The sequence below is a fragment of the Pelodiscus sinensis genome, chromosome 12, assembly GCF_052426305.1.
Source record: "Pelodiscus sinensis isolate ZL-2025 chromosome 12, ASM5242630v1, whole genome shotgun sequence".
NCBI classification, from domain to species: Eukaryota; Metazoa; Chordata; order Testudines; family Trionychidae; genus Pelodiscus; species Pelodiscus sinensis.
Window position 1 is genome coordinate 17,972,718 of NC_143063.1, and position 21,663 is coordinate 17,994,380.

General features: G+C 42.9%; 1 protein-coding gene and 1 long non-coding RNA gene across 4 annotated transcripts in view; one reads left to right on the forward strand and one right to left on the reverse strand.

Moving 5' to 3' along the window:
* The window catches only part of RBL2 (RB transcriptional corepressor like 2), a 68,953-nt gene that overhangs the window by 25,407 nt on the left and 21,883 nt on the right, over positions 1 to 21,663 (reverse strand). For both annotated transcript variants that reach the window (XM_075940272.2, XM_075940273.2), the window contains 5 exons: positions 13,952 to 14,080; positions 12,986 to 13,146; positions 12,805 to 12,869; positions 6,146 to 6,332; positions 231 to 397 (listed from right to left, as the gene is read on the reverse strand). In XM_075940272.2, the coding sequence (XP_075796387.2) occupies positions 231 to 397; positions 6,146 to 6,332; positions 12,805 to 12,869; positions 12,986 to 13,146; positions 13,952 to 14,080 (709 nt within the window). The remainder of the gene's footprint in view (positions 1 to 230; positions 398 to 6,145; positions 6,333 to 12,804; positions 12,870 to 12,985; positions 13,147 to 13,951; positions 14,081 to 21,663) is intronic.
* LOC142831084 (uncharacterized) lies at positions 2,848 to 10,455 on the forward strand. 2 transcript variants are annotated; one of them, XR_016350499.1, is made up of 3 exons: positions 2,848 to 3,281; positions 6,475 to 6,673; positions 9,078 to 10,455. It is a non-coding gene; the product is annotated as an uncharacterized LOC142831084 (long non-coding RNA). The 2 variants fall into 2 exon arrangements; XR_016350498.1 differs by lacking the exon at positions 2,848 to 3,281 and having other exon boundaries at positions 6,328 to 6,673; positions 9,078 to 9,166; positions 10,033 to 10,455.

Below are 21,663 nucleotides of genomic sequence, written 5' to 3' on the forward strand. Positions count from 1 at the left end.
AGCGGTTACTTGACAATTACATGATTTTATCTGAAGAGCTTGGTGCATCTTGAAAATATTCCCCTCACCAAAATAGTTGGTCCAAAAAAATATATTCTCTCACCTATCTTGTCCAATATCCTAGGACCAACACAACAAACATGATTTACCAGTGACAACTGCAATACAATACATTTCTTTATATTTAAAACTGTACTGGTTGGCCAGAAAAATCACGCGATTACACTAACCTGAGTATTTGTTCCAGATTTTCACTGGGGGCATTTTTTAGTCCTGTCAGCATTGTATGAAGACGGCTCAAGCTGTATGTTGCTATGGAAACAGGGGTCACATTGGGGTTGCTCTCTTTAATATACTTGCGGCCTGTAAGAGGGGTTGTAATTCTAAGCGATTTAGTCTAAAAGACAAAAATTGAAAGATTGCATATCAGATTGTTATAAAATTGCACCATATATGCAAGAAATGCTAGGTAACAGCATGAGAAAAGGAGAACTAACATTTCATATGTCAGAAGAGTTTTCTTACACTGAGAATTTCACTATGCATTAAATTCACTTCCAAGCAATAATTTCTCAAGTACTCCTAGCTAAGGCCTTTTATTTCAAACAGAAGATCCCATGGGTTGCTTTCAAAGTGAGTAAGGTGAATAAGAAATATGGTTTCTCCTATGGAGCTTAAGTAGTCGGCAAGACTCCAACCACACTTCAGACATCAAACGTACTTCTGTGTGTATTTCTCCATTTGATGCAGGGTGGTCAGTTAAATTTCTTCTTATACTTTGAACATGCTCTATTTAATAAAAGCTAATACATTTTTTGCCTACATGCTCACTAGTATTTTAGGTCAGGTTGGTTGGACATCAGCCATCCAAAGAAGTGAAGTGTGTACCAAAACAAAATACAGAAACAAATTTAGGCTCTAAAGCTCTTTGCATGACTTTTCTACTCATGAACATCCTAACCTTATTTTGCCTTTGGTAAATAATTTTTGAAGAGGATAATTTCATTATTATAGTTCTTAGGAGCCCTAGTCATACATTATCTCCCCACTGTGCTATGCACTGTACAAATATAGAACAAAATTCAGTCCCAGCTCCAAAGAGTGATCAAATTGATCCATGGTACTCAGCTTCATTACAGATTAGAAAAAAAAAACAGTTAAAATAAGCCACTTCCCAATGACTTTTCCTCCTCTACTATCTCTGATGCTCTTCTGCCTTCTCCCTTTTATGTCTCCCTGGCCTATATTCCCATCTTCACTTGCCAAAATGACAGACAAATATTCTGATCAGCACTCATCCACAGCATATTTGAAGACCACACACAAAACGAAAACCCCTGATCACCTACATTTTTGCAACAGTTGTTCTACGAGATGTGCTGCTCATGTCCATTTCATTCTAGGTGCATGTGCGCCCACGTGCACAGTCATCAGAGATTTTTGCCTTAGTTGTATTTGTAGGGTCAGCTGTGGTGCCCCCTTGAGTGCGGCACTCATGCACTGGCATATTAGTTGGCATCAGTATTACACCTTCTCTAATCCTTCCTGCTGCAACTCCAACAGAGGGGCAGGAGGATGAGTAATGAAATGGACATGAGCAGCACATCTTAAACACTTACAAAAAGGCGGGTAGCTGTCTTTTCTTCTTCCAGTGCTTGCTCACGTTGATTTCATTCTAGGTGACTTACAAGCAGTATTCTCGGATATGGGCTCAGAATTCATGATCTTGCAGATCGCAGCACTGCTCTACCAAAGTTATCACATCCTCTCAGGCCTCCTGGGAAAGCGCATAATGGCATGTGAACATATGGACAGATGACCAGGTGGCCACCCTAAAGATGTCCTGGATAGGCACTTGGGCTAGGAAAGCTGCCAAAAAGGCCTGCATAGACTGTTATAATCACTGGAGCACCTTCTTCTTCATCGCAGCAGCAGCAAATACACCCACGGAGCCAAGAAATTATTTGAATAGACTTTAGGAATGTGAAAATGTGTTTATTTCGGGAAACGTGTAACTGCTGATTTACTGCTCCCCCCTCCCCCGCCCGTCCCCACATTGCTGAAAAGACAGGTTCCTCTGAGCACTGTCTCCCACCTGCACAGAGGCAACCATGTGTGGGGTGGGAGCGGGGGCTGTGCATAACCATGAAGGTTAATCGATGAGCCAAGGCTCATCGATTAAAGATGTATACTATCACACACCTAATAGACACTGGATGATCTTTCATTCTGTCGGCCACTATGACGAATTACAGAATGGCTTGGCCCTTTCAATGTGAAAGGACAATGCCTTCCTGACTTCTATGGAACGCAACCTATGTTCCTCCTTCAAGTTATGTGGCTCTGGAGAAAAGACCATCAAATAAATGCCCTGGCCTGTTTGAAATGGAGACCACCTTGGGCAGGAAAGCTGGGTGTGGCTGCAGGAAGCCAGAGGCTTGTACAGTGGTCCCATGAGCCATGACAGCACAACATTTAGGACCCATAGAGGGACAGGATCCCTGAATGTGGCAAGAGACACTTGAGTCCCTGGAGAAATTTGGCAGTCATGTCCTGGATGAAAACCAACCTAGAATGGTGGACAGAAGGCTGAAATAGCAGCTAAGTGAACCCGGATAGATGAAAGAGATAGGCCTTAGAGTTTAAGATATAGAAGGTAGCCCAGGATGAACTACAGTGAGGCCTGCTTGGGTTGAATGCCTTTATCCAAGACGTGAACTACTTACTACTTCCATTTGGCCAGATAAGTTGCTGTGGTGGATGGAGGGCTTTTTGCTGCTGAACAGGACCTATTAGACACTAACTAATCATTTCCGCTTCTCCACATTTAGTCATGCAGCAGGCAAGCTGTCAGGGTCCCTAAAGAGAGATGGGGAAGGAGGAGGAGAGGAAGGTTTGGCCATGAACTGCAGGCTGTAACCTGAAAATATTACGTTGAACTCAAAAGTCCAAAGTCAGTGATGACCAGGCCAACCAGAAGGGTTGCAGGCAGTTGAAAAGAGGAAAAGGGAGGAGCCTGGGCTATGACTTAGGCGCCATTCTTGAGTGCACCCTCAAAATGCCTGCCTCTGGCCTCCTTGATTCCTGGAAGGGCCAGGCTGAGCAAGCAAATGGGAAGACGATGGGTGTCACCGCTTACACTACTTTTTCCTCTATCCTTTGTCCTGTAGGTGCTCAGTTGGGGAATCCCCCAGGTCTTACACTGTGGAGGCAGAGGAAGTGGAGGATGGAACAGCTTTCTGTCCTGCTGAAGTGTATGAAGACCCAAGGAGCAGAAGGAGGTATGAGAGTCTTTAAGACCATGGAGCCTTGTGTGAAGATTTCCACCCCTCAAACAAAGTCCTCAATGGTAGCCTGCAGAACCTGGGAAAAACCTGAGGACTGCAACCAGGAGATGCACCCAGGACCACTGTGAGGCAACCACCTTAGCGACTAAATCCATAGTGTCCCAGGCAGTCTGGAGGGCCCCCTAACCTCCATTGTACCTTTTTCCACTAACACAGCAGACTCTTGGGCTTGGTCCTGTGGGAGGGCCGCCTTGAACTTGCTAAGGGACTCCCACAGATTAAAAGTGTACCTACCACACAGTGCCTGGTACTTAGAGACCTGAAATTGCAGGCTGGCTGTTGAATACATTTTCCTGCCAAACAAGTCCCCTTCTCCTAGCATCTTTATTTTTTGACTTGGCCCAGCTTGTTGCTTTCATTAATAGTAGACATAACCACTTGGAGGCTGTGTACACAAATATTTGAACCCTTTCACAGGAATGTAGTACTTATTTCCTGCCTTCTTAAAAGTAAGTGCAAGGAGCAGACCGATTGGGTGGGGCTGATTAATCACTTGTGAAGCTGTGCTGCTACGCAGCTTAGAGGGAACACTGCTAACAAGTGGTTCCCAGAGAAATGGAGACCAGTGCTGAGATAAGGAGAAATCCCGTCCTGGTGAGGACCAACACCTGGGAGACTACCTAGGCAAAAGTGACCTGATCCTCGATGAACTTTGGCAGGTTACAGAGACAGGCACCTCAACTCCAGTGACCCATGCCTTCTAGTGGGAAAGCAAGGTGTCAGGAACCTGGGAGTTCCAACTAGAGAGAGGTGCTGGGGTCCTAGGTCATAGAGATGGAGATCTATACCTGTAGTCTAGAGATCAAGGATGCGCCACTTCCCCACATAATAAACTTTTCAGTTAGTCACTGTTTTTAAATATGTATTGTAACAAAGCCATTTAAAAGACTATCCAGCTCCCCCCTCAAACTCTCATACCTGTCTGAGGATTGCACAGTATCAAATAGCACTGCCTGTTCTGTAAAGTCAGCTGTGATGCTCATATATGCCCTGTGAAATAGATGACAAGTACAAGACAATATGCATCCATATACAGCTACTGAGGATGAGAATTAGAAGGCCTACTACATCTATTTCTATTGGGAAGATGCACACTGACATCAATGATTTCAGAGTACAAGCCTTCTGTCTGCATCGTCCATCTCTCTGCATTGTCCATCTCTCATTACACTAGAAATAAGAAAGCTGAATGACAGGTAGTGCAAATGGAGACAAGAATAGACATTGACTGAACAGTCTGATGTTTGGGGATCACTTCTGCAAACACCTGAAGTTTGAAAGGAATCATATACAATTCATTCAGCCCTGCTTAGCATACTCCCACTTGGAAATAAAAACACACCATAGTTGAGGTCTAACAAGGAAACAGCTCAACTACAGAGGAGCAGATAGATTGTTAAGCCAATGGTGCTTTTGTTTTGTTTTTAACAAACATTTTCCTATCAGTGGTCTTCATTAATGAAACAAGATTTCCTTTCAGCTCTTTAAACAATTTCTTCTATAGTTACCAGCCAACTCTCATGAGCATTTCAGTTCAATAACCTCAGAACAATCCCTTGTGTAAATTGAGTATTAGTATACTCTTCGGATGAGCACGTAATTCTTTTTTTTTTTTTTAAAGTAAAATAATATATACCCAATTTTCTTTCTAGGACTGAATCACTTCAGAATGTTTTCTCATTGTAAAGCACACTCTCCTTTTGCACTTCAGTCATCAATAAGCCTTCACTTATTCTACTTCCAGTTGGAAACTCCTTTTATTAGTCCTTTTACCAAGGCTCCTGACCACTTGACTTTTATTATTCTCAGATAATTTTTTACTGTTACTGACAAGGATTTTAAAATTAACTAACCCGGGGGGAGGGGGAGAGAGAACAGGACTGTGCTCCTTGCTCGCTAAGTTTGTCAACTCCCTTCACGGCTGGGAAGGGTCCGGGGCTCTTCCTCCTGACCTCCCGCACTGCCAGGGAGGGTCTGAGGCTGCCCCAGCCCTGGCTCTTCCTCCCTACTCCCAGCTGCTGGGGAGGGCCTGGCCCGGGGGCTGCCCAGGCCAGACTTGGCTCTTTCTCCCCCACTTCCCAACTATTGGGAGGGGTCAAGCCAAGGCTGCACCGGGGCTGGCTCTTCCCCTGGCCATCGAGAGGGGCCGGGCCCAAACCACACCAGGCCTGGCTTTCCCCTCCGACTGCCAGAAGGGGAGGGGAGGGCCAGGCTGCAGGCAGGCTCAGCCTTCCACATGAGCCCTGGGACAGGACAGGCTAGGCTAGGAATGGGCGGAGCTTGTTCCTGTGGACGCAGAGTGATGTACTGTCACTGTCGTCCCACAGGATTTTTTTTAATCTATATATAGAGAGATTTGTGAGTATGTATTTTATTTTAACAGACACACTCACAGAGAGTTGATTCCTGAAAGTTTATATTTAGGTACGGTAAATTAAGATTGTTTTACACAAAGATTTATTAGTGGGAAGCTTTTGAAAAGTCTCCACATCCTTACAGTATCAGTAAAAGAAGAACTATCAGTGAGAGTAAAAATACTGTCAGGATAAAAGCTGATATAGTTGGCAACCCTGATACTGCCTGCTGAATAAAGAAAAAGGTAAACCAAAAATACTTATTAATGTATAAATCAGTTATTGTAATAACTGTGCTGTCTGCACAGGTAAATCAAACAGATCAAAACAAAAAATGGTAGTTATTAAGCAGCTGCATCTTTCTTTGATGCAGCCTTACTCAAACCATCCACTAGAAGAAACATAAAAACAGCCATAATGTAAGCTAGACCACATCATACTCACTTTGTCAAAGTGCTGCTGTAGGTTATACTTCACTTGCACTCTTTCAGCTGTTTCCATCCCTGAAGCTGTGTTTAGGCACCTTCTCAGAGTTCCAATTTCCTCATCTGCATCCTCCCCTAGAAATATCCGCTCATCCAGGTTTCCAACTGACAAAACATACTCTTCATAGGCTTTGTTGATGGCTTTGCTACAGCAGAAAATAAAAGTATCAAGTACTAAAAACTAGAGATGTAAAATCCAAGTTAATCAATTAACTGGTTAAACCTCAGACATAACCAGTTAACCAATTAAATGGGATCCCACTCCTGCCCCCTCCCCACTCTGTCTAGGTTGTTGCTGCCAGTCCCCCCGTGCGAGGAGATTAGCAGCAGGAGCCAGCAGTTGAGCATATGCGGGCCAGTTTCTGCTCCCAGCCCCCTCGCGTAAGAGTGGGGGCAGCTCCTGATCCCCTGAGGACCTAGAGCAATGCTCCTCCTGCGGAAGGCCATTGGCAGGGGGTGCACCTGAGCATCAGTTAACTGGTACCTGGTAAGCATTACTTATTACTTACTTTTTCTACACATTTATCTGGTACTTGTGGGAGCTGGAAATTTACTTAAGATTTTTTAAATCCTAATTTAAAACTTGTGATACTACGGATCATGACATAAACCTCAAGTATAACAGCAGCAAAAGTACATACCTATGTTTCCTAGTCAGTTTGACAAGAGGATATGTCACTTAGTAAAAGCCACAGGAGTAACAGAAAGCAGAATTAGATTTATCTTAGCTTCTCCAGCTTTCCATATTTGCCTGGAAGTTCCTCCTAACATCAATCAGGAAGTGATTCTGGGTTTGAAGGCACATTTGTCACTAATAAATCATTTTCAAAAGTCCTACAGGATGTTATATAAGTTTAAAGCATGTTTTCCACCCAAATAAAAAAGGTTGTTAACTAAAATTGTAGATACATATAATTTTAGGATAACAATATGAATTTGCAGAAGTATAAGCACCAAATAAGAATAAAAAAATAAATTGGAAGTGGGCAATATGAAAACTATGTAAGCGAATAGTTTTTAGGATCAAGAGTATATTAAATTAGTAATAAGATGTCGCTCGTGAAAAAACAAAATGAGGAGAACATCTCACTGCCAGTACAATGAGAAGGCAAAACAATCTCTAAGCTACTAACAAATTGTATGTAACAGACTGGCTAGTAGTATCAGAGGGGTAGCCGAGTTAGTCTGGATCTGCTAAAGTGACAAGGAGTCCTGTGGCACCATATAGACTAACTGATGTATTGGAGCATACGCTTGATGCATCTGACGAAGTGGGTCTTTGCCCACGAAAGCTTATGCTCCAATACATCTGTTAGTCTATAAGGTGCCACAGGACTCCTTGTTGCTTTTGCAGACTGGCTAATGATTCCTTTAGTGTAAGGAAAAGCTTGATATTGAAGAGCTTGCATACCCAGACCTATGACACCTCATCTTGTGGACTCCGATAAATGATACAGAGGCATGGCTAGAGTGCTGCAGCACTCCAATGATTCCCAAACGCCACAGAAGTCCCCAGAGGGCTCACTGCAGCTGAGCAGAATAGAATAACCTGAATTGCTCTAAATTGTGCTGGGACATAATCCATGCCTACAGATGGGGAAAAACACCTTAATCCTGAACTCTTCTACTTTCCTGCTATAATTAGATCAAATGCAGATGATGTGACTGTGTGTGTTCACTTCAGAGAAGTACCTGAGTATCTTGGTCTCCCACTCTCTGAAAAGGGGATGTTAGTTCGCACAGATATGTATGCTGCAAGATGGGCTGCATTTCCAAAAACTCCTGCCTTTCTAAATGAGGCACCAGTTAAACACTCCCCCCCACCCTTCACATTAAAGAAACCTTTGACTTTTTCATGAAAAGAGGAAAACCTTTTTAATACACCAAGAAAACAGAACTACAGGAGCACTCTTTTTTTGGCTTTGTCTTCTCTAAAAAGCATTCTTAAGTTAGCTAATGTGAGGTAAAATCCCAGTGAAGACAGGAAAGTTTGTAATTTTCACACAAGTTAGGAGGTTGAGTTAAAGACAATAAGGGAGTCTCACCTTTAAAACAATATATAACTCGTGTGAAAAACTACAAAGTTCCTTGTCTTCACTAGGGTTTACCTCACATTAACTCAAGAACAAAATTTTTTTTTGTAGTGAAGACAAGGCCTGCAATATTCTGGTGTAAAAAAGACTGTTACCTGTTCCATAACTGATATTCTTTGAGATATGTTGCTTATGTCCATTCAACGCAGGCGTGTGTGCCTGTTTCCTTGCAAAGCTCCGGGGATTGGCCTCCCCCCTGCCTGTTGATATAGTACATGGTGGCAGTATTGTCAGTGAGGATGCACACCACCTTGCCTTCATGGTGAGGAAGAAACACTTCTGATTGCCCTTAGCACCTTTATGTTTATATAGAGTGACCTCTCTTCATGGACCACTCCCCTTGGGTCCCAAGGGAACCTATGTGAATCCCGCAGCTGCAGTCTGAAGCACTGGCTACCAGCTCCCTCAAGTGTGGTTGCTGGTGGAAAGGGATTCCAGATATGGCATGCTTTTTCAGGGTCCATCACTCTAGGGTCCACAGGTCGTGTTGCAGGATCATCACCACTCTTTCCGGTGGGTGTCTCTGGCCAGCATATACACAGATGCTAGCCACAACTAGATAGGTCTCATTCTGAGCATGACAAGGGGCACTACATATGTACAGGCCAACTGCCCCAAAATCTGCAGACATACCTTCGCTGGGGTCGTAGATCTGTGAGTGAATTGTCGCAGAAGGGTCGATAGGGCCGCAAATCTCTCTTGCGGGAGCAATGCCTTGGCTTGAATGGAATCCAGGAAAGCACCAATAAATTCTATCCTTTGCGTTGGCACTAACAACAACTTCTGTTCATTTATCAGGAGGCCAAGACAGCAGCACATGTCCAGAAGGAGATCCATGTTGTGTTGGACCTTGGCCAAGAGGGACCTTTGAAGAGCCAGTTGTCTAGGTAAGGGTACACCTGCAGATGCTGGCACCTCAGGTATGCCACCATCACCAACATGCACTCAGGGAAAACCCTGGAGGCCATTAACAGACTGAAGGGCAGGATAGCAAATTGGTAGTATTTTGTGCCCACCATGAACCTCAGGAAGCTTTTGTGACCCTCAAAGATTGTGATATGAGTCCTTGAGATCAAGGGCTGCATAGCAGCACTGGGGATCTAGGTCAGGGATGATGGAGGCTAGAGACCATGCAGAACGTGAGGCAGATCAAGTACATGTTGAGGACATGCAAGTCCAGTACAGGTCATAGACCCACATTGGGAATCAGGAAATAGTGGGAATAGAATCCTTTGTTCTTGAAACTCTGCGGTATCTGCTCCACCACTCCCACCTGGAACAACTGGGATAACTTGTTTGAGGAGGTGCTTGTGAGAAGGGTCCCTGAAGAGGGACAGGGAAGGTGGGTGAGAAGGCGGTGCAGAGTAAAGCTGGAGGGTGTAGCCATGTTGGATGGTGGCCAGGACTCAGCGGTCCAAGGTAATGCCCCTCCAGGCTTGGAGGAAAGGGTGGAGTCTGGAGGAAAAGAGGCAGGGAGGATCCAGAGAGTCCAACATGCCATCCTTGGGCACATCCTCAAAAGGTGCTCTTGGCCTTGGGCTGGCTAGTCAACAGCTGGCCAGAGAGAGGATGGAGGCCCTGCTTTCTCTTGAAGGGCTTTGGCCAAGAATGGGATGTATCCCTGCCAAGGACAATGGCTCTTTGACTGATAGGTGTGAGGCTTAAACTTTTCCCCCCTCACTCCCAGGATCTTTAAAGTAATGTGGGAGTCCTTAAGCCCATGCACCCTATTATTTGTCTAACCTGAAAACAGGGCACCCGTATCAAAGGGGAGGTCCTGGATGGAGTTCTGTGCCTCCAGAGAAATGCCCAAAAGGAAGAGCTGAACCACCTATCGCATGGAGATGGCCAATGCCATGGGGCAAGCTGCTGAGTTTGCTGCATCAGAAGCCGCTTGCCGCTCTGCTATAGCCACAGAAGTGCCTTCCTCCATCAGGGCCTTGAACTCTTTACATGGGCCCTCCGGAAGGGAGGTCTCGAACTTGGCCAATACCTGCTACATGTTCACCTTGTAGCAGGCAAACAAAGCCTGGTGGTTCACTACTCTGAGTTGGAAACTGGCTGAAATATAAAGCTTTCTACCAACAAGTCTAACTGTTTGGAGTCTTGAATCTTGGAGGTGGGGGTGGGCTGGCTTTGGTGCTCCCATTGGTTTATGGATTCCACCACTCGGGAATTCAGGAAGGGAGCAGGCTGGAAGTGTGGGGTCTCAGCGAGGAGGCTGAGGGTGCAGGGTCTGGGCACGAAATGGTGGGTGGCACTTACTTGTCTTCAGGGTCCACGAAGTCCCAGGCTCGGACTTCCGCTGCTCCCATTAGTTGGAATCTGGTCGATTGGAGTGCAGGGAAAGCCTCGACAGTGCGCTGCTGTTTCCCCAGGGAGAGCTTCTTCCCTGTGCAGTGAGGCTTTGGGCTTTCTCTCCTCCCGCCGCTCCCCAGCAACAGCAAGCCAAGCTGATGCTCCAAGCGCACAGGGGAAGAGGGAGGGTGAGGCTGCGGCACCAGGCAAAGGGCACCTGGGCCACTCTGGTCAGTGCTGCCAGGAGCCCCCTTGCTAGCCTTGCAGAAGCGTTGCTTGCTGTTGCAGTCCCACGCGTGGCTGGACGGGAGGGAGTCAGGCTAGGCTTGGGAGACGGGCTGGGCTCGGGTCTCACCAGGGCAGCTGAGCGCTGGGCTCAGGATACAGCCACTCGGAGCACAGCTACGGACAGCTGGGGACTGGTGTTTCTCCTGAGCCTGCTGGCCAAGCAGCCCGTGAGCACCAACAACAGCAGTGGCACAAGAACCTGGCCCTTGAGCAAACTGTGGTGCCTTGAAGTGTGGGATCCTGTCATTCTGTCATCCCACAGGAAACATTTTTTTATATATAGAAACTAGCTACAGCTAAGGCTGGAGCATGCTGTTCCAAGCACTGTCACTGGTGGCAAGAAGGAATCGAGGAGGGAGGGGCCAGGGATTGTTCCATATAGTGTAGCATGTGTGCGCCACTCCAGAGGGCGCTGAGACCCTGGCCCCTACAGGTACTGCTTAGGGAAAAACTTCCAGCCCCAGTGCATGTGGCAGGCAAATGCACCTATGCTGAATGGACATGAGCAAGCACTCAAAGAAAAATTGCTTTTCTTCTGAGTGAAATTTTAAAAAGCGCACAAATAATCTGAATACTTAGGTCTCTGTGAATTTCTCATCTTCCATCTTTTTTCTAAAAAAACCTCCTTATATTCCACTAACAATTTTTTTTTAAAAGCACACTAATTTTTTCTTTGGTGGAGGAATCAAGGGATGGTTTTACTCTGTAAAATGGATTTTAAAACATTTTTAACATATCCCAAAAGTATGAAGAAAATGCACATTTGACAAGAAACACAAACATGTTAGTAACTCATACATGATGTACACAATATGTTGTCTTAAAAAAAAAAGTATGAAATTTCTACCTTAGATACCTCTTCTCTCAAACACATACCAAAATTAAATACTCGGATCCTCATTATTGTTCATACTTCCTTTACTTTTGCTTCCCCCTTATATAACGCTGTGAACCTTTACTCACAAATGATTTTGAAACGATGTACTTAAATTTTAGTAAACAACTCTTTTCATAATTGGAAAGAACACGCTCTCACTCACCTGCCATTCTTCAAAATGGCTTATCAGTATCCTGTGTACCTCTGGACCCAGAACCACTTTCCAGTTAACCCTAGAAGGGATTTCTGCACAAACATGAGCTCTTCAGCTGGAGAGAATGGGGACAGCACTAAGACAGAACTTTTGATCTAGCACAACCATTGCATTGGTCTGTGACAATTGCCAGTAGGCATGGCCACATGCCAAACACTAAATAGAAAAAAAAAGTAACACAGATATCTGCAATCATTTACGAAAATCTGAGGGGAATAAAATTTTTGGCAAAGCTTTTCAATATACATTACTTTTACTGTCAAATTCATTTCAGTTTAAATATTATCTAGCTTGCAAATGGCCTTAAAATCTATTTGTATAATTTTTTTTAATTTCCAAGAGACTTTCATTCAGCAAGTTCATTAAAATGAATGTTATGTCTGTTTTAAATTTCCTCCACTCTGAAAAGTCAGATTCTTTTTTCATTTGTCTTTCTGAAAAGATTTTTCATCAAGAATTTCTTCCTTCACATAGCCAAATTCTTGTTCTCAACATGAATAATGTCTGTGATTCCACACCTTATCTCTGTATACTAGATAACACAAATAAAAGAAATCTCTCTCTCATTTTGGTACTCTGATCTGTACAGAACCAAAAGGGATACTAAAATAATGGAACACAGCAAATAATTTCTTCCTCAAGTAGTATTCGCCCTGAAATATGCCTGAAACTGAGATATCACAAAACTATAACCTGAGAATTACATTTAGTTCAGGACTCCAAGCAGTTAAATATTAAATAGTTGGCTTATGTATTACCACTCGGTGGTGCAAAACATAAAAATATTCAGTGTCAATATAACTGCTTTTGTTTTGAATTTGCAAAGATGTTTTATGCAAAACACTCACAAGCTGTCTCCAAAGCTCCCAGGATCTAAAAATCCAGTCAAATTTTCTTCTTTGCCTTTTAAAATCTGTAAGAAAATTTACTATAAATGCCGAGTATTTCAGTACTTTACCATTTTAAAGACAGTAATTTAGCAGATTTCTTTCTACTCTACAAGAAATCCTTTAAGTCTATTAGACAAACCTTCTTGTCAAAAAGTTTCCTAATATATGGCTTCCAAAAATGTTCCTTTATGCCTTTGGCATCCAAAACTAAACCATCATGTAAAGAGCAGAGCTTTTCAATGATGCAGGGAGGATCAGAAGATGGTTTATAATCCTTACTGTGAAAGTCTTCAGGAAGGCCTATAATTAAAGAGAAAAACGTGATATTTAGTTATGTAAATTCCTGTCCTTATAACTAAACTATATAAAGAATTAACAAGACTAAAAATTAGCCACCTTGAAAAGCATTGGTGAATCTGAGACTATAAATTTAATTTGACAATACAAGTATTATCAAACACTACTTGTAAACACATTTAATCTGTGACAGAGAAAAGTAATAACAATCATTTAAAACCATTTTGTTTCTAATGAAAAACTGATCAAATACGTATGAAGTGTAAGAATTAGTAAAATATAGCAAAAAGTGGTTCCTAAGAAGAGGCTTCTATCCTCACCAATGCTTAGACTAAGCTAAATGTAGTAAAATGTTAAAGGCAAACAAGTCACACACCTACTTCACTGAAAACAGGAAGTACAGGTCTGAAGAAAACATTACTGACTCAACAGAAAATCTCAGTATTTAATTATCCGAACATGTTTATCATATCAATTTACAACTTGTCATTGGCTATTATCTTTAATGAGAAAGCAGTGGTTGCTAGCTTTCCTCAATGATGCCTTCTTCGTAAAAGATATTCCTAGCCTCAGTATGAACCATTAATGAATTCTAGTTGTCTATTTCAGAGAACACTGTATAATGGAAACTTGTTAAATTGTATTGAGAGCAAAGAATTAATAGTTTCAAGTTGTTTAGTGCTCTTCACAGCTCAAGCCAATATTCTATTTAGTCTCTGCCCAAAACAGTCTTAAAAAAAAAAAAAAAAGGATTTAGTTTTAGTTTTCATTATCTTGGATTGAAGAAAAACTGTTTTTTTCTACATACCTTTAAAGTTAGGATTCAGAAGCTCCCTACGATTAGGACACTGTAGAGCATTTCCATACACTAGATCCAAAGCGCATAGCAAAAGATGATAAGAATTGACTAAGTCATCACTGATCATAGGAAAATTTCCTATATGATTACAAATATACATAGGATTAATTACAATAATATTGGTTTCAGAATTTCAAAAACAATTCACTCTTCACATTTATTCTAGAATAATAAATAAAATAATAATAATAATACAGAATTATAGCTCAAGATTTACCTCTTTGTTGACTATCTTAAATACCAGTTAGAAAAAGGGAATGATAAACAGAGAAATGTTGTGTGTGTTTAGGAATAATGTTAACTTTACTGGTGTTCTATAATATATTAAAACATTCAGTTTTGAAAGCCAAACCAATAAAAATTTAACATAACAGGCTGGATGTGCTTGGTTCTGTGATGAGGGCAGGAGACTGTACTTAAGATCTCTTGAGGTCCTTTCCAGTTCTAGTATTCTATTATTCTAATCCAGTGTTTTTTAAATTCTGTTCCGTGGTATACTGGTGTGCCAAGAGGCAGTCGGAGGTGTGCCGTGGAGAACAGAATTCAAAATGGCCTTAAAGGGGCTGGCAACCTTATTTTGGGGGGAGACACACAATACCTCCCCTCCCCCGGCGACCTGTTCCCCCCCCCCAGACTTCCCTCCCCCAACAAAAAATTACAGACTAACACGGGCAACCCCTCTGAGCCACTTAGAGATAAGTTAACTTAGAATGCGTCAATGTGTACATATAATTCAAAGTTTTCTTTCCAAAGTGACTAGCTCACTATTACATTACCAGGTTATTTAAATTCTGCATTAAATTCTCTCCCCCAGCACTAGGTTCCATGTTCGTGGAAAGAAACTTTTAATCACTGCATCTCTTCAGTAAGAACAGCACTTCTGATGGCAGAAGCTATTTAAGATTGCAAAAATTTTCTGGAGAGGATTGGTAGGCAAGAGCAGTAGGAAAAAGAGGAGCCAATTACATTGCTTTCCCACTTTTCTCTGTTTCAACCATCGGCTGGGTGCACTATGACCTGGTAGACTCCCCTTCCTGTGCTTGAAGTTTCTCAGCTTTCTGGGTCTGTCAGGCTATGTCTACACAGCAGCATTATTTCAACATAATGTCAAAATAATGTTGAGCTAGAGGACTGCTTACTCCGACTCTTGTAACCCTCTTGTACGTGGAAGAAGGGAAGTCAGGGGAGGAGTCCTCTATTGCAAAATAACTGCTGTGTAGACAGCACCAAAAGCCAAAACAAGCTATTTAGATTTAAGCTACGCAATTAGCGTAGCTCAAGCTGCATAGCTTATTTCGAGTTTAGCCCTGCTGTGTAGACCTACCCTAAGAGTGAAAAACCAGCATAAACTCTGAAATCAGGTAGTCTGAAAACTGTTGTCTGTCCACTTTATGACCCTAAGAATTCCTCTATGCCAATTGGAAACAGGGTTCACTGTTCTATAACAGTGGCTGTCTTGTCACAAACCAATTATACAAGTCAAATACACAGAGAGGTGTTGGAATTACAATTAATCCACAAGTTCAGTTCTCACGGTGATGGCCTCAATCGAAATGAGGGATGGCTAGGACATTATCAACCTAACAATCAATGAAGGTGCATACAGCTCTTTGTTTATATAGATTCTTGCATTAGTACACTTTCTATCTATTGCTCTCCTTTGATTCTTATCTGCTTCTTTTTAACTATCCAATCTTCAGGTGCTTATAGATTGCTAGTTCTGCCTACTTGTTTTTCCTTTTGATATTTTCATACCCTCTGCTCCTTCCTTCTCCACCCTCTTCATTTTGGATCTGCACATCCTAAACTCAAAACTCCGGTCATCTGAAGAAGTAGGCTGTGCCCAGGAAAGCTCACGCTACCATGTAGACTAACAAAATTGTTTTTTAAGTTTGTTCTATAACAGCAATAGCTAGCAGGCCAAACAAACTCACTGGCTGAACACTTTGCTGTCAGAATCTTTACCTATAACGAATGTTGTGTGATATCTTAGATGAAAGCTGCAATCAATTTGCACATTAATACTCTTGTGAAACGTATATACTGACTATATTTGAAAAGCTATGTCTGTATATCTCAAATTCGTCCTTATAGAGCATATCAAGGTGTTATTCCTCAGCAGAGATGAAAAACTGGTTTTGCCTTACTAAAGGATGTGCATTCCTGTCTATCTAGGTTCATAGACAGCATTGTAAGCCAAATATAATGGCAGTTACACATTTGCATTTCAAGAGTCTGAAGACAACTTGGAGCCAGCATACCTGGAACAACATAGGGTTATCCTGACTCTGGGATCAAAACAGGGAGTTTGGGGGAATATAAGCTGCAAAAAGTCATTTTGGTATCCACTGACTGTGGAAATCCTCGTGGGGTGTTGGGATACTCATGAAAATTTGGATCTTGGTTTGGTTTGAAAACTAGCGGCTCTATCAAAGAACAAATTCTTAAAAGATAATTTACAACATAGGAAAAAACCATTAGCAAGTGTAGATAGACGGAGGATTGCATTTCATGTTTATACACATAACCAGTTTGTTTTCACTCATTTTTTTCTTAGTATCTCTTCAATCTTAATTTTTATTAATAAATTTCTCATTGCTTTCCACTATAAATTTCAGTACTAGAATAATGATCATGAGTTGTACCAGTAAAGCTGTGTATATACCCGTGGTCCCCAACACGGTGCCCATGGGTGCCATGGCGCCCGCGGGGGCATTTCAATGCGCCCGCCAGGTGCTCGGGGCTGGCCTGGCCCCGGGCACATGGCACACGGGCGCTTGCGGGGGGAGCGCGCTTGGCGGAGGGAGCGCCGGGCGCGCGGCACTCGGCGGGAGGGGGGGGAGCGCCGGCCCCGGCACCGGGCGCGCGGCACTCGGCAGGAGGGGAGGGGAGCGCCGGCCCCAGGCGCTCGGCACTCAGTGGGGGGGGGGGGCGCCGGCCCCGGGCGTGCGGCTCTTGGAGGGGGCCCTGCCCCGGGCGCGCAGCTATGGGGGTGCCCCACCCCCAGGCGCGCAGCTATGGGGGGCCCTGCCCCCGGGCGCGCAAGTGTCCCCGCCCCCCTGGCGGGCAAACGGCCACGCCCCCAGGCGCCCGACAACCTCAAAAGGTTGGGGACCGCTGGTATATACTGTTGCTCTGGAGATAACCTACTTGGTATTTCTCAGAGCACCTAGTGGTTAAGTTGTGGACACTATTGAGAGCACTCTCAGGACTAGGGGGTTTATGGTGTACCCAGCAGTAGCCTGCACAGAGGAAGTGAGGTCTGTGGAAAGTTGAAAGTCAGTGCAGAGATTGTTGGTTTCAAGGAGCCCATCCACAGCAGTCACAAAGATTGCTTTATGCTAAGGGCAGGTAGTGGTGAGAAACTTCAGAAGCCTAGATACCCCTGCAGATCATCACTTCTTCATTCTACAGAAATTTAGACAAGTCCCCTCATTGTATGTGCACCACCTGCCTCCTTCTCCTGTCCTCATGGGATGGTCTAGTGATGTGGTGGGGCTGGGAATAGAAAACGGTGAGCTGAGGAAAAAAGGAAAGTAGGATCTGCCATAAAAATCTCTATACCCAGGGGAAGAATGGAAAAGAATGTGATGCTACCATATACCCTATCTAGGAAGAATATAATTAATCTAGGATCACCATTGAAGATCTGCCTTCAAGTAAGAATGAGATGAGCTTGCTGGGGCACAATTATGCAGGAAGAACTATGAGGTAGCATCAAACCCCACACACTCTCCTATGTGTAAGGTGACCATCTTAATGGGACAGTCCCTTAAGCACTCTGGAAGGCATCCTGCCTTTTTTTAAAAAAATGGGCCAATTGTCCCATATGTTGCATAGCAGGGGCCAGCTGTTTAAAGAGCCAGCTAGGGCAGGCTCCTCAAACAGAGCCCATGTGTGGCAGCCTACTTCTGTCCCTGACCTGCGCTGCTGCAAGCAGCCCTAGGGAAAAAGCCAAGGGGTTTCTCACACCATTGCCAGTTTCCCAGCAGCAATGCCCCTACACATATAGCCTACAGCTCCCTTGTGGCATCAGGTTAGGTAGGTAACCCAGTCCCAGGGCTGTCCCACACTCTCCCATCCCCCTGATTCCTGCACCTCCCCCACACCTCTCAGCCCACACATCCTCCTGCCCTGTCTCCTGCCCCCCTCAACCCAGCCTCCTTCACTAACCCCACCCATTCCCAGCCTCCTGCCTCCCCTCCCCAACCTCCTGCCCCCACCTTCCCTGCCCAGACTCCAGCAGCTTGCCTGCACACCCCCGGCCCTCCCCCTCACACTACCAGCCCTCATACTATCAGCAGCCCACACTGTGGAGGACAGCAAGATGATGATAAGGCAGACACTTCTAAAGAGCAGTAAGTAAAGTATATATTTTTAATTTACCTCTTAATTATAATAATGCAGTATGTCTTTTTGAGTGCTCAGTCAACTTAATGGTGATACTGAACATTTGTACTGCATAGTTCTAATTGATTGCCGTTGAACTTGCTTATATCCAAGCAACTTTACCAGGTGTCTCATATTTGACATAGGGAAACATGGTCACTCTACGTAGAGAGAGATTGGCTTGTCGTTAAGAGTTCAGATTCATGCCCCAAAAATGTTAAAGTCAGCTCTGCTTCCAATCAAGTCTTAGATGTCACAATTACCAGACATGTAGATGAATATGATTTGTTGGGGAATATTCAACATGGCTTTTGTAAAGGGGAGTCATGCCATCCCTATCTACTGGTATTCAAGGTTGGTCATACACACAGACATGGGAGTATATGTCAGGATAACATATCAATGTATTAAAAATGTGATTCCCCCAAATGGAAGTGACTCCCCATAATTTGTTCCCCACAACTTAAAGTGTTTAGATTTATTATTAATTCTTCTTATTATTATTGTTTGTTAAGATTGTTAAATGTTTAGATTTATTATTATTATTGCCCCTTTAGAATATAATGTATTAGGTCATATAACTTAGAACTGTTAAGAATATAATCCTATGTAGTCAGAAACAGCCCCCCCCTCTGTGCCCCAAGGCATGCTCAAGCTTGTGCAAGGGGCTGCTTGAAATTGACATTGCAGAGATACATTGTAACAATGCATTGTCAAGCCACTAACTCTGCCATGGGAGCCAAGCCCTGTAATTGACTAAGGGCATTGTTACATAATTGACGCCTGTTCTCTTTAAAACATTGTAACTTTACTCAGCACTCAGAGAATGTTTTAAGCAATACCACCCAGAAACTTTTTGTAACTACAACTCTGATATATGTAAAGTTATTATTATACAAAAATATTGTATGGGAAACATTAATTAAGGAATGTATGTAAGAGAGAGAGAGTGCTTGGATGATGAATGAATGGTTCTGAGAGGTGCCAGCCTGAGAATACAGCAACAAAGGGCTGAAGAAGGCGTCAGGTGCCAGTGCAACCAAAAGGTGTCAAGTGGAGAAAACCAAGTACTGGAGGTCCACCAGATGAGATCACTGACCAGCACCTGGCAGCCACCCTGGAGACATCAGCATGATGCAGCAATTTCCATAGACTGGCATAGGAAGAAATTCCTATAAGAACTGGACTAAAAAACTATGGAATCAGAGTCCAAAGTTCTGCTGCCAGCCTACCAGGAGCTTCAGATGCGCATCTGATCAGGACTTCGCTCCCCACTACCATCACTTGTCTACAGAGTACCTGGCCAGTATTCTGTCACAAGCAACTTCCAGGCTGGTAACTATAACAAATACACAGAACCTGAATGAATGGATGAATGAATGTTTATATGTATAAAGGTTAAGTAGGTAAACAACGTTGTTTGCTTCTATCTTTTCTTTATTCTTTATTATTTTTACAATAAATGTGGCTTTTTGCCTTATCCCCCTCATAAGATCCTGCTTGCTTCTATTTGGTATAACATATATAGCATACCTGGACTTTCAGAAACACTTCTGACAAGGCCCCTCGCAAAAGGCTCTAAAGCAAAGTCAGCAGGCATGGGATAAGAAGGAAAATCGTCTCGTACATCAGCAAGTTGTTAAAAGGTAAGCCATGAAGGATAGGAATAAAAGGTTGGTTTTTATACTGGAGACAGGTAAATAGCATGATCCCTCAGGGACCTGTCATGGCATCAGATCACTTGGAAAAAGGAGTAAATAGTAAGGTAGCAAAGTTTGTGATGATACAAAACTACACAGGATTGCAGTCTGCTTTGGATTTAGCTAAGAATTACAAAGGGGTCTCACTCAACTGAATGACAGGGCAACAAAATAGCAGATAAGAATCAATGTAAATAAAAAAATGTAATTTGGAAAATATAATCCCAACTATTTATACAATATGATGGTATCTAACTTACTACTCATGAAAGAGATCTTGGAGTCACTGTGGATAGTTCTCTAAAAGCATTTGCTCAATGTGCAGCAGCAGTTAAAAATCTAACAATGTTAGAAACCATTACAAAAGGGAGAGACAGTAAGAATCATAATGTCACTGGATAAATTTATTGCATGTCTACACCTTAAATTCTTCATGCAGTTTTCTTCACGCCCTTTGAAAAAGTATGCCAGAATTGGAAAAGATTAAGAGTACATGATGGGGCAGTGCGGGGGAGAGAGGAGTGGAATAGCTCCCATATGAGTAGCTACATGTACCTCCTGAAATAACTATTTCATAATAAGTTTATTCCTCTTCACAAGCAGGAGTTATTATTTCAAAATAACAAGCATGGTAGTATGGACGCTTACCTTGTTATTTCGAAATAACTCCCCAGTGTAGACATGCCCTAAGTGTTTTGCTGACTCGGAGCCTACAAGGTCAGAGAAGGATCTGACTTCCAAGTAGGATTGCCAGCTGTCCAGTATTTTCTGATTTTTTTTTCCCCCTGCAAAGAGGCGAAAATACCAGGTGCTTATGTGGTTCTGCAGGAGAGCTGTCCAGCTTGGAGCAGGAAGACAAGATGGCAGACAGCCGCCAGCAGCCTGTTAGGGCCAAAAAGCCTCAAAAGCATTTCGTAAAGGGACTTTTTTTTTTTTAGTTTTGTATTTCTTGGGGTCTTTTTTGGGGGGGAGGCTCAATGACTTTGGTCTCCCCCCACCTTTTTATTCTCAACAGAATTTTTTCTCCAGTGGTTTTTTTTTTTTTTTGCGGGGGGGGGGGGGGGGGGAGGAGTTCAGTATTTTTGGTTAAATCATCTGACAACCCTACTTCCAAGCTCTTATTTCAGTATGTTTCTTTAATAGAAATAACATTTTTAAAGGTCTGTATATTTTTGCACACACTATTTTGCTAATATCTATTCCTAAGACTATATAAAAGTTAATCTTTTGGTGATGATTTTTCAGTAATAATTCTGTATTTTGGGAAATACCAAAAAGTATGTTATAAACCCAGCACGACTTGCAGGAGTATAAAAAAAAAATCCACAAAACGCTATTTATTGAAATTCCAGCAAGTTGCAGGCAATGAATGGCACTAATCCTAGGGTACATTCTTCTCTCATTCTTTTCTTTCTCTTCTTTTGAGCTCAGGCTGTAAGTGGGAGAAGTTTCTATCTCGTTAATATTTTTCAGATTATGTACTTTCTAATGTATTCTGCCTCTAAATCTCTTTTCATCAAGTGTGCAAAAATCAAATTGGCTAAATCAAGGCTTTTATTTATTATAGTATTT